Source organism: Aythya ferina (assembly GCF_964211825.1).
Source record: "Aythya ferina genome assembly, chromosome: 5".
Taxonomy (NCBI): Eukaryota; Metazoa; Chordata; class Aves; order Anseriformes; family Anatidae; genus Aythya; species Aythya ferina.
This window is the reverse complement of record NC_140301.1, coordinates 3,713,737-3,728,433: the sequence shown is the minus strand read 5'-3', so window position 1 is coordinate 3,728,433 and position 14,697 is coordinate 3,713,737. Positions and strand designations below refer to the sequence as shown.

The 14,697-nt window shown below is 42.4% G+C and overlaps 1 protein-coding gene across 1 annotated transcript in view; it reads right to left on the bottom strand.

The window, feature by feature from the left end:
- Positions 1–12,321, bottom strand: part of RIC3 (RIC3 acetylcholine receptor chaperone) — a 28,623-nt gene extending 16,302 nt beyond the window's left edge. The window contains exons 1-5 of the mRNA XM_084521648.1: positions 12,183–12,321; positions 8,457–8,680; positions 7,063–7,141; positions 5,109–5,202; positions 985–1,130 (exon numbers count right to left, since the gene is read on the bottom strand). Coding sequence (XP_084377774.1) covers positions 985–1,130; positions 5,109–5,202; positions 7,063–7,141; positions 8,457–8,680; positions 12,183–12,315 — 676 coding nt within the window. The 5' untranslated portion in view covers positions 12,316–12,321. The remainder of the gene's footprint in view (positions 1–984; positions 1,131–5,108; positions 5,203–7,062; positions 7,142–8,456; positions 8,681–12,182) is intronic.
- Positions 12,322–14,697: the final 2,376 nt, after the last annotated feature.

Genomic DNA, 14,697 nt, shown 5'->3' with positions numbered 1-14,697 from the left:
CATCTATTTAATTGCATGGCAAGAACGTGCGAAACGTGACTCCTTGGAAGATGATGACAAAACCCCACTGACTTTTAGGGAGCCAGGATTTCAACCCAGTTTTTCAGGAATGACTATCTGAGCTTTGCTGAAAGCTGTGGCAGCTAACAGGTGAAAATTGTGGTTTAGATCTTTAAATATATTCTTTTTTTGTTGTTTTTCCTGTCTACAGATTTTTAAGACTCTTGCAATAAATGGCATATTATTTATAAAGTTGGAAACCAGATATGAGTCAATGCCTTTGTGCATTTCATTTTATAGAATGGATCATGAACTTGATTTAAGAAAACAGCGCTTGAGGCAGCTGTTTATGCTTTATACTTTGAATCATTTTTGAAAGCTTCCTAAGGAGCACAGAATTAAGTCTGCATAAAGATGCATTTAGAATTCGGAAAGCAAACAGCTCAGCTAGGATGTCTTGAAAACACATTCATGTGACAAGTAAACAGCAAGGAACAGAAAGGACGTTACAATGAGGAATCTTTAAAAGACAGGCTTCCTGGAGGTGACTTTTACAATACTGGAGCAAACAAATCGAAAATAAAAATTGTAAGTTATCCAAAACATATTGGTTCAAATTTCCAGGGGTTTTAGGATTTTCTGTGAAATCTATCAAATAAAGGGAAAGATAAACCCACAGCAGCCAAGACTCAGCAGCAAATGAAGCATATGTGAATATTCACATGCCACTTTTGGCAGCAGACAGTGTAGTCTTTACACTAAAGAAAATGCTGGCTGACTCAGAAGCTTTTTTTTTTTCTTTTTTTTTTTTCCTTTTTTCTATTGTGGTTGGGAAAACAAATCACCTCTTGCAAAGTTCTGAGAAGCACTTTCTGAATAGGAAGAATGAAGCTAGATTTTGAAAGGATTTTGGATTTAAAGTAAAAAAATAAAATTTGCTCAGTTTTTCTCATCGGGGTAGTGGTTAGAAAGCCTCTTGCTTACCTTCCCAGTCCTCCATGTAAGGAGCTTCTTCAGCTTCTTTCTCCGGAGAGGTGCCATCTACGAATTTGCCTTCTTTCATCACTCTAGTAATTTCTCGCAGTTGCTGAAGTAACCTTTTTTCCTGCTCTGTTGTAACATTTTGGGTCCTGGTAGAAAACATCAGACAACAGAATTCAGACTGCTGTTATTCAGCCTGGAGAAGAGAAGGCCTTGGGGGCACCTTACAGGGGCCTGCCAGTGCTTAAAGGGGGCCTACAGGAAAGCTGGGACTCCCTGACTCTTTATCAGGGAGTGCTGTGGTAGGACAAGGGGGAATGGTTTTAAACTAAAAGAGGGTAGATTTAGATAAGCGACTTGGAAGAAATTATTCAAGAGTTATGATACAGAAGACACTACAGAAATTCCTGGTCTTTAAGTGAGAATTAGAGACGTTTGAAGCGTTGTAGGAAAATGTAAATCAGAACCTAAGCAACATTTTAAATAAAATCATAGAATGTGGGCCTAATCAAAATGTCTCACACAAACATTAGTCTGAAGAGTCTAATGCTGCCCTAATTATGACCATTAAAGGGATTAAATTTGCAAGGCCTCACTGAGAAATAAGCCAGTTGTTACAGATAGACCCAAAGATTAGATAGACGTTATATCAAACAGATTCAACAATAATGCCTGATTTGGAGGAGCAGGTTTAAAAATGCTAAGAGTGTGTTACACTCAGTTTTAACTTGCCCTTAAGAATCAGAGGGAGGTTTTTTATCAGATTAAAAGCAAAGTATAATTTTGACTGGTTTTACACGGATGATTCTAGTGATTACTACGAGTCATAACAAAATGATTCCAAAATGATAGGCAATACAAGCACTGTTATAACAAAATGATTCCAACAGGTAAGATTATGTAGTTATTACATCCTGTTTTCACTGAAAAACAAAAATCTCATGAAAATCTTACAGGCAAAAAAAGATTTGGAGGGTAGTAGGCCTGAGCTCTACCAAGCCCTCAGGAGGTTACAGTAAGAAAGATCAGTGGCTGTACTTTGGGGAGAAAATGGTTCTGACTGTTTTGCTTGTTTCATCTTGTGTTTCATGTTGTTCTTGAGAGAGTGTTTGATCTCTCTGTAAGTACTAACTCAAGCCCATCATGGAACCGAGACATTGCTCGAGCTCTCTTCTGAATCCTGCTGTGTTTTAGGCAGGATCCATATAGCCCCTACAAGGGGGGTTCAGAGGGGCTGGCTCTGGACACGCACAGTGTTCAGCTGTAGGTGGTACGTGAGGGTGGACAGATGATTTCTGATGATCTCCAGACCAGACAGATAATCTCCAAGATGATTTTATCTAGAGTAGACAGCTGCTTAGTGAATCTCAGGGGTGAGATGGGGAGGTGGAAGTGGAAACTGATAAATGATTTTGGATTTAGGTACAAATTTCTATGTAAACCTTGTGTCAGGTGCCAAAATTCTCCTAAACTTGAAAACCTGCAGCATCCATATTCAGTTTTTCCTCGTTAGAATAGAGCAGCACCTTAACAGGTATTCACACTACTCTGCATACACAGGAATGATGATGACACACAACAGTTACTCTGCTGGAGGCAGTAGTGCCATTCTGGTGTGAAGCCAAAGACATTAGCATCGTGCTGCTGGTTTGTGCAGTGGTGATCCACGTGTGGAGCATGGGCTGGTTTTTGTGCAGTCCCACCCACCCTTGTCTGGTAACAGACTGTAGCTCGGGAGCCGGCTCTCTTGTATCACTAGCAGCTATCCAGACATTTGTTTGAGGCAGAGCAAGGCTGAAATGCCAGAAATCTGGTTCTTGCCACCTCTCCGTGCTTCCCCCGAGGGGGTTGCCTCCCAGTTTGTGAAGGTGACGCAGTCCCGGCGCTATATGGAGGCTGCCCTGAGTCCCATCAAGGTGTGCGGCAGTTCCTGGTGCAGAACAAGCAGCGGTGTGAGATGGCATCTTCCCAAAAGCCTGGGTTATGCAGATGAAGAATCTGAGATGTGAATTAACTGGCACATGAAAATAAGTGGTTTCATCAGCTAGCTGCCTTTGACAGAAGCTGTAATAGAACTGCCAAACTTCTCCTCCTTTCCTAGACAAAAGTGTATGTAATTTGAATATATATCACCTGCATAAAGACAGACAGATCTGTCTGTTTGGCACTAGCTCAAATAATAGGCTCAATCAATGCAGCTGCCTAACAGGGGCATTTCATGCAGGAATTCGTAACGAGCTGGATATTCCCATCAGAAAGCCCTGCTTGCTTTCTGCAACACAAGGTCTCTGTGAGTACGTCACAGCTCCATTCTGACTCCAGATACCTTGCTTAAAAGAAGAATTTCCCTGTAGATAGGGAAAACCAAAGCCCGTGCAGTATTTCTACTTCAGTTAAAGTCTTCAGGAACTGGAGGATGCTGGCAACGTGTAAGACATCTGGCTGCCTGCATGCAGGAGATTTACCAGGATACAACGTACTCTTAAAAACTAACAGGACAGATGCACAACGTTTACAGCTTAAGAAAAGGCCATCGTTTTTGCCCTTTGTATCTCCAGCAAAGCTGTTTTCATAGTGTCAGTGCTTACGCTGAATCCCAAAGTACTCACTAGCAGGTAAAGTTCTCTTATTCTTACACTGAAACAGAGCATTTCCTATGGAGCTCTTATGACTGTAGTGAATATCCATAATCTAAGGTGCTATCTCAGACATGTCAACTGTTTCATGGGTTTTTGTTTTTTCTTTCTTCATGATCTTCAAATAATCATTATTAAAATGCACTATATTGCATTTTAAAATGGCACCCAAAATTGCATCCTACAGAATACGATCTTTCCCTCTCAAAAGCTTCAAAGCTTGGCTGTATTTGAAAAACAGCTCCATTTAGAGGTGCTTGCCCCCCTCTTTTAAAGGGAGGCTATACACAAAATTCACTATTAGGTTCAGTTTCTGATTTTCCCTGAGTTCTCTAGATCCGTGTATATAAATAGTTCGGGTGAACAAAGAAGGGAAGTTCTACTAAATAAAGGCTCTCAGCCAATTGCACGGAGAGGAACAAATACCGGATCAGGCCCTAAACCCATTTTATCAGTAAAAAATGTCCTATACTGAGCTATATGCCCCTATATCTGGGCAGAACATAAGCCTTTCTGGCAGCTTAAAGGTAAGCATAAAGCCCTGCATTAGCTCTTCAAAACAGAGCTGAGTAAGGATAGTGGAAACAGCGTCCTTGTGTTTCACTTGCTGGTTTAGGGGTTCTCCCACTTCAACTTTGCCTAAACCAGGCAAGTTTGGCACCTCACCGTGCTGAAATTACTACAGCCACAACAGAGCTCAAGGTGCAACGTGGACGAAACTACGTGCTCACGGAGGTCATTTTTTGAAGCAAAATGGATATAACGTACAAGTTCAGCACAGAATTGTTTCTACAGAATGGTTTAAAATAGAGGCATTGACTGATCCAAAGAACGTGGTCAATTTGCTCTCAGTGTTTCTTTATAATGTTGGCTAGTGATCTCAGATTTATGGCAAACAAGAATAAACAAATGTTTAAATCCCGATTTTACAACTCTTCTGTATTTCTAAGGAAATGCATGGATTTACTGGTTATGAAATCAGGTTATTACACAATTCTGACCCTAAACAAATATTTTATGGAGATATTAATAGACATTTATATAGATTATCACATCATTTCTATTCATAAAAAAAAAATAGTAATCCATTGCACTGGAAAATACCCTAAAACAAATGGCTCTCTTGGGAATCATTCAGAAAATTACATTGGCCAGATAAAACAGTTTGTTTTTTGCACCTCAAATACAGACATTTCATTTTCTGTTTAGACGTAGCTATCATTATTTTCCAAATACTGCAGTATACAAAAGTGGGAGGAGAGAGATGGTTGCTCTTCTGCTTAAGGAAAGTGTAGTTGGAAAGAATGATTTATTATAAATATAGGCCCTGAAAAGAGAAAGACTGCTGAACAAAAATGCATGATGTTTAAAATCAATTTTCTACAGTTTGAAGCAGAAATAATAATGCTATTTTAATATAGTCAATGTAAGAAAGTTCAATTTTAAGTCAGGGAAGAATTGTACCTTAATACGCTGTATTTTGAAACTTACCTGTCACAGTTAGGGCCTACTCTGTTGATTAATTTTTCCATAGCTTCTTCAGTCTCTCTCAGTTTTTCCTGGAGCTGGGTGAGCTCATAGTCAGCTGTAAAACAAAGAAAGTCCCAAGATCTGTCAGTAGGAGCTTTCAAAATGTACATGTATATATATATATATATATTTTTTTTTTTCTAAGGCAACCAAAGGCAGGTCAGCTAAGTGGTGCAAAATCAATAGTTCTTGTGGAATTTACCTGTTAAGTCTTTGGGAACAGAGGTCACTTGAGCATTTTTTAATGAGCCTAAAGTTTGAGAAATCACATCTTTGTCAAATAGAGTAACGTTCACGGGCTTGGTGGCATCTGACTCTGTAAAGGTTTTCCAGGGTAGGCAGCAAGGGCTAAACGTTGGTCAGGCTTATTGGGCTGCATATCAACTAGCCACATGACTATGGAGAGCAAAGCACCATTTTTTTGTGGTTGCACCTTTTTCTAAACATGTGTCCGTAGTACAATAGTGTGCACTGGCTTTATTCTAGTCTACAGGGTTAACTGTAAAGATACCACAGCAGGGACTTCAACAAAAATGCTTGAGCTCGAGCTCCTTTTTGGCATGCGTAGCTTATGCTGAAAATCCTGTAGCTGAGATGCCATTGTTCCTGGCTGCAAAACAAATGCTGGGTAGGTTAACGATTCAGATGCTACAGACACACCTAGTTAAGCAGCACAAAGGCACCTCTGACATAGCAGCAATGGAGAAAACCATCCACAAACATCCTGATTTTGTAGAGATCTTTGTTCTGCGAAGAATGCGGTTATTATTTTGGATTCCAAAGACTTTAAAAATAGGTGAAGGGAACTTGGCAAAGCGAAAGGAAATTACTCTGTCCAAGTAACTAAGTAGTGACTGTCTTAGGTTCCTAGTCTAGCAATGGGTCCCCTGCTCTGCTGCTGACCGCAGCGAATGCTTCTGGAATACAAATGAAGAGCTCTAGAAAAAGGCAGAACCGTTTTCATCACTAGTTCTCTGAGCTGTCATGGTGGTAAATGTTTAACCTACTGCACAGCTCGTTTCTCTTACCAAGCATTAGAGAAAAAATTACAATTGCTGCTGCTAATTGCACAAAATTGGCAGGCACAGCGCAGCACAAGCGCACTGAAAATACAATGCATAGTACTGAGTGTGTTAGGTATTGCTAATACACACCTTCATGTCAAGATAATTACAGCTATGTTAAGAGCATTACCTTGCTGCGAGCACTTTCTATAAAAACTGAAGTGCTTTTCTTTCCTATCACAATTTAGCCAGCTAAACACAACACATTTAAATACCAATACGGTAACTAATACAATCTTTAAAAGTAAGTTTATTAATTTATCTAATAAATGCCTACAAATAGATAAATCTCTTAACTCAGTGATGTTTAGCTAAATTCACAGTAACATTTCAGATACTGTCTGCTTTCTTTACATTGTGCTCATCAAAACTTTGAACATTGCAAACAGGAAATTAAAAAATGGGCACAAGCCTGCTGATGGCTAAGAATTTATAAATTAAAAAAAAAGTAATAATGAAGCTAGCTTTTAACAATATCTTTATGTACCGTTACTAGAATATTACAGATTATAGAATAATTACAGATGGACATCCTATTGGCCATTTGTTAATTATAAGTTATATTCGCTTTTCAACACATAGGTGCAGTTAATTCAGAAAACCTCATGAAAACACATTGCTTCCAAGGGGGCTTCCAAGCTACTATTGTATATTCTCATGAACAAAATAAGATTAGAACGTAATGGTGCAGTAATTCACTTTAACACTTGTTCCTTCCAGCACAGAGTCCTGGCTTGCTGCTAACACAGTGCAACAGCAGCTTTACAATGTGTCCAGAACGTGAAGACCCCAGTGAGACTGTGACTCTACAGTGAGCAGCTACTCAGATACAACATAGAAACAGCACTTACTGATTTTCCTCTTCATGTTTCCAGGTGCAGCAGTAGGGCATTTCCGTTCTCCAGCTGTAGTTTTTCCCTTGGAAGCCAGCTGTTAAGTGAAAAAAGTTGACCCCTGTATGAGTTACAGCAATAGCAACATGTAAGGCCCCAGGGCAAAAGAGTAAAGAAAAGGACAGAAAGCTAAAATTCTGCTAGGAACTAATCACAGAATAATATCCCCAGCAGCAAAAACAGGCAACTGTGAATGAGGCCTAGAATCTTCCCATCTGAAAACTCCTAAAAGATACTCGGAATATGTTACCTGAGGTTACCTGGAATTTTATATTGAAACATAATGAAAGTATAACTCGCTAATAATAACTTAATTTTAGAACATTTATCTGTAAAATCAAATGGCCTGATCTTGTAATTATTCTGTGTATAGGAGGCAAGAAATTATTATTCTGAAATAATTGTGAAAGAAAGCGAAAGGTTCTGAAGGACTTATATGTGACCCCACTTGTCTCTCTTGCAACGTTTTCTGCCATCTATTCCTTACCAACTTTGTACTTGCAGGAAATGTGGCTCTATACTGCTGGCTCTGTATAGAAGCTGCAGGCTCCCTATTTCTTTCCTTTTCTCTCTATTTGATCAGTTTACCCAATTTACCATGTTTCCTTGCATCAGCCTGGGACTCTCTTTCTCTCCAGAGCAGGCTCAACTATTTGGACATTGGTCAGTCTGCCTTAAGCCCCAGCTCAAACAGGGAAAAAAAAATAAAAATCTGCAAGAGCTTGTCCCTTTCTCCTTCCTTCCACAGCAGCTCTCTGTAATCACCTACACGTATGTCACATCTGTGCCACAGAAAGCTGGAAGTTCAAAATACGTGTGAAATATTTGAGTGGGACTTGGGCTGTACTTTTATTCCTCAGCCAGCTCCTTGCTGGTTCCAGTGGTCACAGCAACCTTACAAACTCCCCCTTTCCACCAACATGGTGCTTTTTTTCCACAAGGTATCCCATAATGGTACTCCATCTCCCCCACTTTAAATGCATAACAAAATTCATGACATATACAGTATAAAGAATGTGGAATAATCCATGATATAAAAGAATACTATGTGTGTATTCAAAATCAATCTAACATAAGAAAAGACGTCTGGATTTTCCAATAGGAAAAATAAATCCTTTAAAATTTTCACAGCTTAGAGGCCAACGCAGGATCACAGCAACCCTTTGCTGCACTCAGTTACAGTATTTAAATGGCTAAAAGCACAGGATACGCCAATCTTTCAAGTACCAGTCAAAGGTCCAGCTTAAACATTTTTTTGAGCAAAGCTGAGATGAAATCTGGTACACAAATGGGACTAACTTTTTTTTTTTCAGTTGATATATCCTTGACTTTTCAATGTATGTTGGTCTTACCTTAAATAAAATGTACAAGATATATAAGAAGATGCCAAATCCATATATAGGGATAATTTGCCCCACAAGACCTCTCCCAGTTCCACCAGTGCTTCCGCCACCACCTCCACCGGCCTTGGCTTTGGCAACTGCTTCGGCGAGGTGAGACCTTGGGAAATGAGGGGTAGCTCGGCTGTCGGGGGTCTCCTGGTAATGCATCCTGGGTGGAAAGCGACCAGGCTTCCCTGAAAAAAAAAAAAAAACAAACAAACACAAAACAAAACAGAAACACAGCAATTATTTTTCTACTAATACTTTTCACCCGTTTACACGCAGCCTAAAACTGGAGCAGGTACAGCTGGTCTCTCTTCTCTAATTTTAAATACACCACCGCTGATGAAAAAGGCAACCCACTGGACCATTACTAAGTCTGCAGAGTCAGTCCTCAGTCATTTACTAAGTGCTAGGAGTTAGGTGAGCACAATTAATCTGTTGATTTTAGGAAGAGAAGCTGGCAGGGCAATTAACAAAGCACAGAGTTTACCAAGCATAGGTAAAAAGCATAGGTGGTGTCCAAAGACACCACGGATCACCACCCCTAGCAGGGTGACCACCAACATTTGTACTTCTGCTCCTCTGCTCAAAAAATCACCACAACAGCCTGTTTTTGTTTTTTTTTCTTCTTTGTTTTTTTTTTTTTCACTAGGATGCAAAGGTGTGCTAACGCATAAACCCAGCTGCAGTACTGATACGTGACTGCAGTGCTAGCCCAGTACAGATTTTCAGCTATTGTTGTTAAAATTGGCTTCACTCAACACAGAGGTGGCAGAATCTCACTGAAGCTCACACAGTTATTAAATCTCCTCGCTGCCACCAGTTCACCAATTTTTCCCCGAAATTCACAGTGTTACTGCCCGCTGTACTTGACATCCTGCTCTCCACCTCTGTCCACTAAGGGGGCACAAGTGAGCCCGTGGCCACGCTGCCCCAGGCCGGCTGCTGAGTGGCCACCTCTGCCAGGAAAGCAGAAAGCAGGTCTGGAACCACGCAGCAAATAACCAGCTAACCCCTGGAAGCACCCGGCTGCAGGTACCTTTATTGGAAGCGAGACAACAGAAGATTAGATTAAATTAGCATTTGCTCTTGCTAGGAAACACCATCACAGCTAAATTCCCGAGCACAGAAAATTACAGTAAACATATTAGGAAGCTGTATCAATAATTTGTGAAGGCCTGCTACTAAAACATTTTTCTTGTAGGTGATGACATGGATTTCTTGACTGCTGTAGGCTTTAATGACACTGAGCAGGAATGCCCCTCCGACCAAAAATGCTCTCAGGCGAGCTCAGGCTTAACTTTGAGGAAGCTGTTATTGAGCATTTTAATTTAGTGAATTATTCAAGGCCTGTGATGGAAATAAGAGCATCTTATTTACAAGAAAGTCCCATTGCTACAGTAGCAATGTCTTGTAGGCCTTTGTAAAGCATTTTACTTTCGTGCAGCCATTCTTTATTAATTAAAAAGAAAGGGAAGAGCACAGAAAACAACCGGCAAAGGCGATGCTGTATTTAAAGGGATTCGTTTTCTCATTTTTCATGAGGCTTCCTTTCTGCTTTAAAAGATTCAATTCAGCCAAAAATAATCAGGCCAAGGAGACACGTGCAAGTCATTTCGTCATCCAAGGAATGTTGGAGTTTCACGGCTTCTGGTGCTAAACCTTCCCTGTTGAGCCCACACAAACGGCAGAGGCAAGTCAGATGTGCAGAACAGCTGTCGAATACATGGTACGTAAATGGAAACGTGCAGAGATGTGGATGCCACTGTCCATTAAACAGCCTAACTGGTGCTACTTTAAAAAATACTAATACCCTAACACGCTGGTAGGTGATGTTTGTCCAGATTCTGCATTTCCAGGTACGAACCACTCCCAGATGGAGCGGGTGGCACACCCTTCATCGAAAAAATCAAGCGACGCCTCCATCTGACCACAGACAGGCACGTGTTAGGTGCTTGTGTGCTGAGTGAATGAAAAAGCAACCTCTTTTTCCGACCGTCGTGGGAATTCAAATTGAAAGAGCTGCTGTGAGAACCAAAACTCAAGAGTTTTATACATTTTTCTCCTGTGCTCTGCTGGACTTTATTTGAAGAAGAGACGGGCTCGAAGCAAAGCTCATGCTAAGCAGAACATGTAAGATTTCCCTCTGACAACCAGCAAGGTGTTAACACTGAATTCTCCATCTTGGGCTTCAAAAAATAAATAAAAAAATAAAATCTTTTGCTCTTAGCAGCCTATTTTCATAAAACTTTTTTCTTTCTGTCAAAGAGATGACTTGGGTAAAGGGTTCTCAGGCTGGAAATATTAACAGATGGAAAGACACATGGACTCCACGATCTTCTTAATTATCTTCCCTAACTAGAAGTATCTGCCTTCTAGATATTCTTGCATAGCCTACGTGTTTGGTATGATAGTTTAGAATAATTTATAAAGAAATGTTTTCTTCACAGTTAACCTATTCTTTTTCAAGACCATGTCACACTGGTGCTTTTCTTTAACACCTTCTAATTCCCCAAACAATTAGTCCTTTTTATAACACCTCAAACTCACATCCAGTTTGTTGTTGAGATCACTCCATTTCTATTAAAAACTATCACTAGACATGTATTTTAGATTTATTTTCCGCATGTAGTCATTTGTATTTTTCTGTTCTGACTCTTTTTTTTATAAATGAATACTTCTGAACCTGGCAGTGTGACATCAGGATGAGCTGGACAAACATCGTGCATTCCTGCTGGCATTTACAAAATGGCTCTAGCTGCGTTCCTAGAAGTCACAGCGTTAGAAACCTGCTCAAAAAAGGTCAGGAAGAATGATTTTATAAATAATTTTGGAATGCTTACTTTGTATCACCACACAGCTGTTTTTAAGGGGCACAGTCAAAAGCTTTAACATTTTCATTGATTTTTGCAGGCGGAGGTGAAGGAGGAAAGCACACAGACCACCCAAAACGGGGCCATCTCACTTTCCTTCACGTAAGGACACCTGCCAGCAGCCAAAGCGTGCCCTGCACAACTCCCAGCTGGGCAAAGGAGCCGCCTGATCACCCGTGTGCTTTCCTTGTAGGAGCTTTATTCCTTGTGACAGTGCAAACTGACCGCAGATCTGGTGCCGTCATCCGTAAGGCTTCGTGAACTGCCAACGTGGTTTTATGAAACGCATGACATCTGTGTGTGAGGGCTGACATTAGAAGCGCTTTTAAAACCGGTGGCAGCTTGTTTTTCGGAGGATTTTGGACACCTTCAGAGCTGAGGCCACGCAGGCCGGAGGATGGGGGGCACGCTGACCACAGGAGCATGGCGCATGGACACGGCGTCTGGGGCACGGCACTGGGAAACTGAGCGACGAGGACGGTTTCACCGAGCTTTTATTTCTTACGAAAACACCAGCAGAGCTCCAGCGACAGAAGGATGAAGCCTTGAAACGAAACGCCGCAGGAAAACGCTGGCTTTCGGCAACGCTGGCAGCATGCTGAGGGAGAGGAGAAACAAAACACGACCCCAACACCGCGAACAACCTGCTGTGAGAGAGAAGGGTCGAGAAAACCGGGGGCAGGGCCGGGAGGGGCACGAAACGCTCAGCCCCGCTCGGCTCCCTCAGCGGGCGGCCCCTCAGCCCCGGGCAGCCCCCGGCAGCCCCGGGCAGCCCCGGGCAGCCCCGTCCTCGCCCCGGCGGCCCTCATCGGGCTCTTACCGTCGGGCGGCGCGGCCCCGGGCTCCGTCCTCCCGCCGCCCCTTGGCAGCAGGGCCCGCGGCAGCAGGAGGGAGGCGCAGAGCACCAGGCACGACACGGCCGCCACCCGCCCGCAGCCCGCCGCCGGCGCCATGGCGGCCCTGAGGCGGCCGCGGGGCTCCGCGCAGGCGCCGGCGGCCGCGCGTGCGCTGGGCGGGAGGCGGTGGGGCTGCCCACAGGGCCGCCGTGAGCCCGTCACAGCGAACTACGCGCTTACCACAGGGGAAAAACAACCCCAAACAAACATAAAACGAATAAAAGAACCGTACACTGCCCCTTTTTTCCTCCCCCGGAGGTTTTTTTTTCGCAGCGCCTGTGCGGGTGGTGGTGAAGGGAGGAAGGAGCCCGCAGCCCTCTGTGGCATCCCAGCAGAGCGGTGGCTGTAAATGGGTGTCCCTGCTCCTGCAGTAGGGCTGCTGCTGTTGTTAGGGCTGTTGGGCTCCTAGGGTTAGAAAAAAGTCATACCAGAAATAGCCTTTCTAGGCCCTAAGCAGCTTGGGTTCCCCGGATGGGCTCATCCACCTTGGAGCACAAAGGGTGGGTGTGGGAAAGTCCAGAACGTATTTAAAATTGCTTCGGTGTGCTACAACTATCCTCTGAAATTTAAAAATTACAGTTTCAAGAGAGAGCTCGGAATTTGCATGTTGTCAGTGCATTTGTTTAGGGCGCTGCGGCACAAAGTCATCCTGAAACCACCTTCCCGCCGTACCGAGAATAAAAGATCAAAGCAAAGAGGGAAGTTCATTGTTTGTACTCGTTCATTTCCACCGACTTTAGCAAAAAACTGCCAGTCATGTCAAATTAAATTATATGGTTTTGTATTTCCATTATATTTATATTACAGTATATTACTGTAGTTGAATTAGACTATTTTCCATGGGGCCTGGGCTGTGACTACCGAATTTAACTCACTTTACGCAAGAGTTCCCCTTAATTAGACTTGAGCTGGGAAAAGAATTACTTTGACTAGCACTGCAGACTACTACAGCAGCAGAATACCACAGGCTCTTAAATTACTACAGAAGAGATATCCACTGTCTGGACAGCTGGAACTGGACTGACGATTCCAGTAATTGTTCTTATTGAATACCTCAGCCCTAGGGACGTGGCAGCCCTTGGCCACGTTCCCACCAGCCATTATCGGATTAACCTGGCTGGACCGTCTCCTTACACAGTTCCTTTGCCCATCAGTCATTCACCAGCTCTTGGGTTCCTCACAGGAGTACTTCTGGCACTCCTCACCACTGCTCCCGAAAATAAGAGTTGTGGGTACCATCTGTTCAGTGTCCAATTAGGTCTCTCTCCTAAGCTTTCCACCAGCTCTTGATGCCCGATGTGGCAAAGTTAGCAGGTAGGAGCATCAAAACGAGCCTCGCCCTGACCAGAAATGTGGTTGAATCCACTAAAAACAAATAATTCACTCAATATGTTGTCGTTGTTCTCTGGTTGCCACCAGGGAGAACATGACTGGCCTGTCAGAGCACTCGTGGATCACTTCTGTTTCCATTTTAACTCTTGGGAAGCACAAAAAGGACAGAGAACAACTAAGAGAGCAGCAGCACCACTGGAGTCTTTTAGGCCTCAAAGAGTGATTTCACCATAGAAATGCTGTGAGTGTTGTCAAGGCAGTTGATCCAAAACAATGATGTTTGGAGGCTTCTTCAGTGATGAGGTCTGGATGGAGTAGATTGCCCTACCTTGTTCCTAGGAAGGTCACTGGAAGAAAGAAACACTTATAGCTGTTTCTGAGCATTTTCCCCATGCCATTCAAAACCAAGGAAGAATAGAGAGATCAATGCTTGAAAACTAACTTTCCACATGTAATTACCAGCTTTCTAACGTCAGTATGGCAGCCGGTCCACGGCCCCTCAAGAGGCCGACAGGAGCTCAAAGGCAAAGCAACAAATTTGATTCTGGGATTGTATGTAGAGACAGCATAAATGCAATGGCTCTTTGAGAGGTATTCAGTCATCAAGAGATATGTGGGAAAAAATAAAAGGACTTCATAAAGTCCATTTTTCTTCTCCAGCCAAACATAGAGTTCCTGCAGTGAAAGACTGAGGCATGGGTCTTGGACTTCACAAAAACCATGAGTCCTGTCCTTTGTGGAAGTCACAGGTGAAATCCTTCTGATTTAGGTTGCCGTGGAATTTAACTGTACTCATATAAACAAACAAAAAACAAAACAAAACAAAACAAAACCAACCAAACAAAAAAACACAAACAACAACAAAACACTATAAAAACAGAACCTCCCAAAGAAGATCAAGAGCATGTTTTAGATAATTTAACCTTCTGTTTAAGTAAAATACCATAAATGTGTTCTGACCTCAAAAAGGCCAGCCTCATGAAGCGGACTTTGCGCTGGTTGGGTTGCCTTGAGTTTTGTTTGCTGTCACATAGAAAGTTATGTTTTCACAGAATGATGTCTGCATACATGGTAGTGTTCATAAATAAGTGGTTTGATTTATAGTTC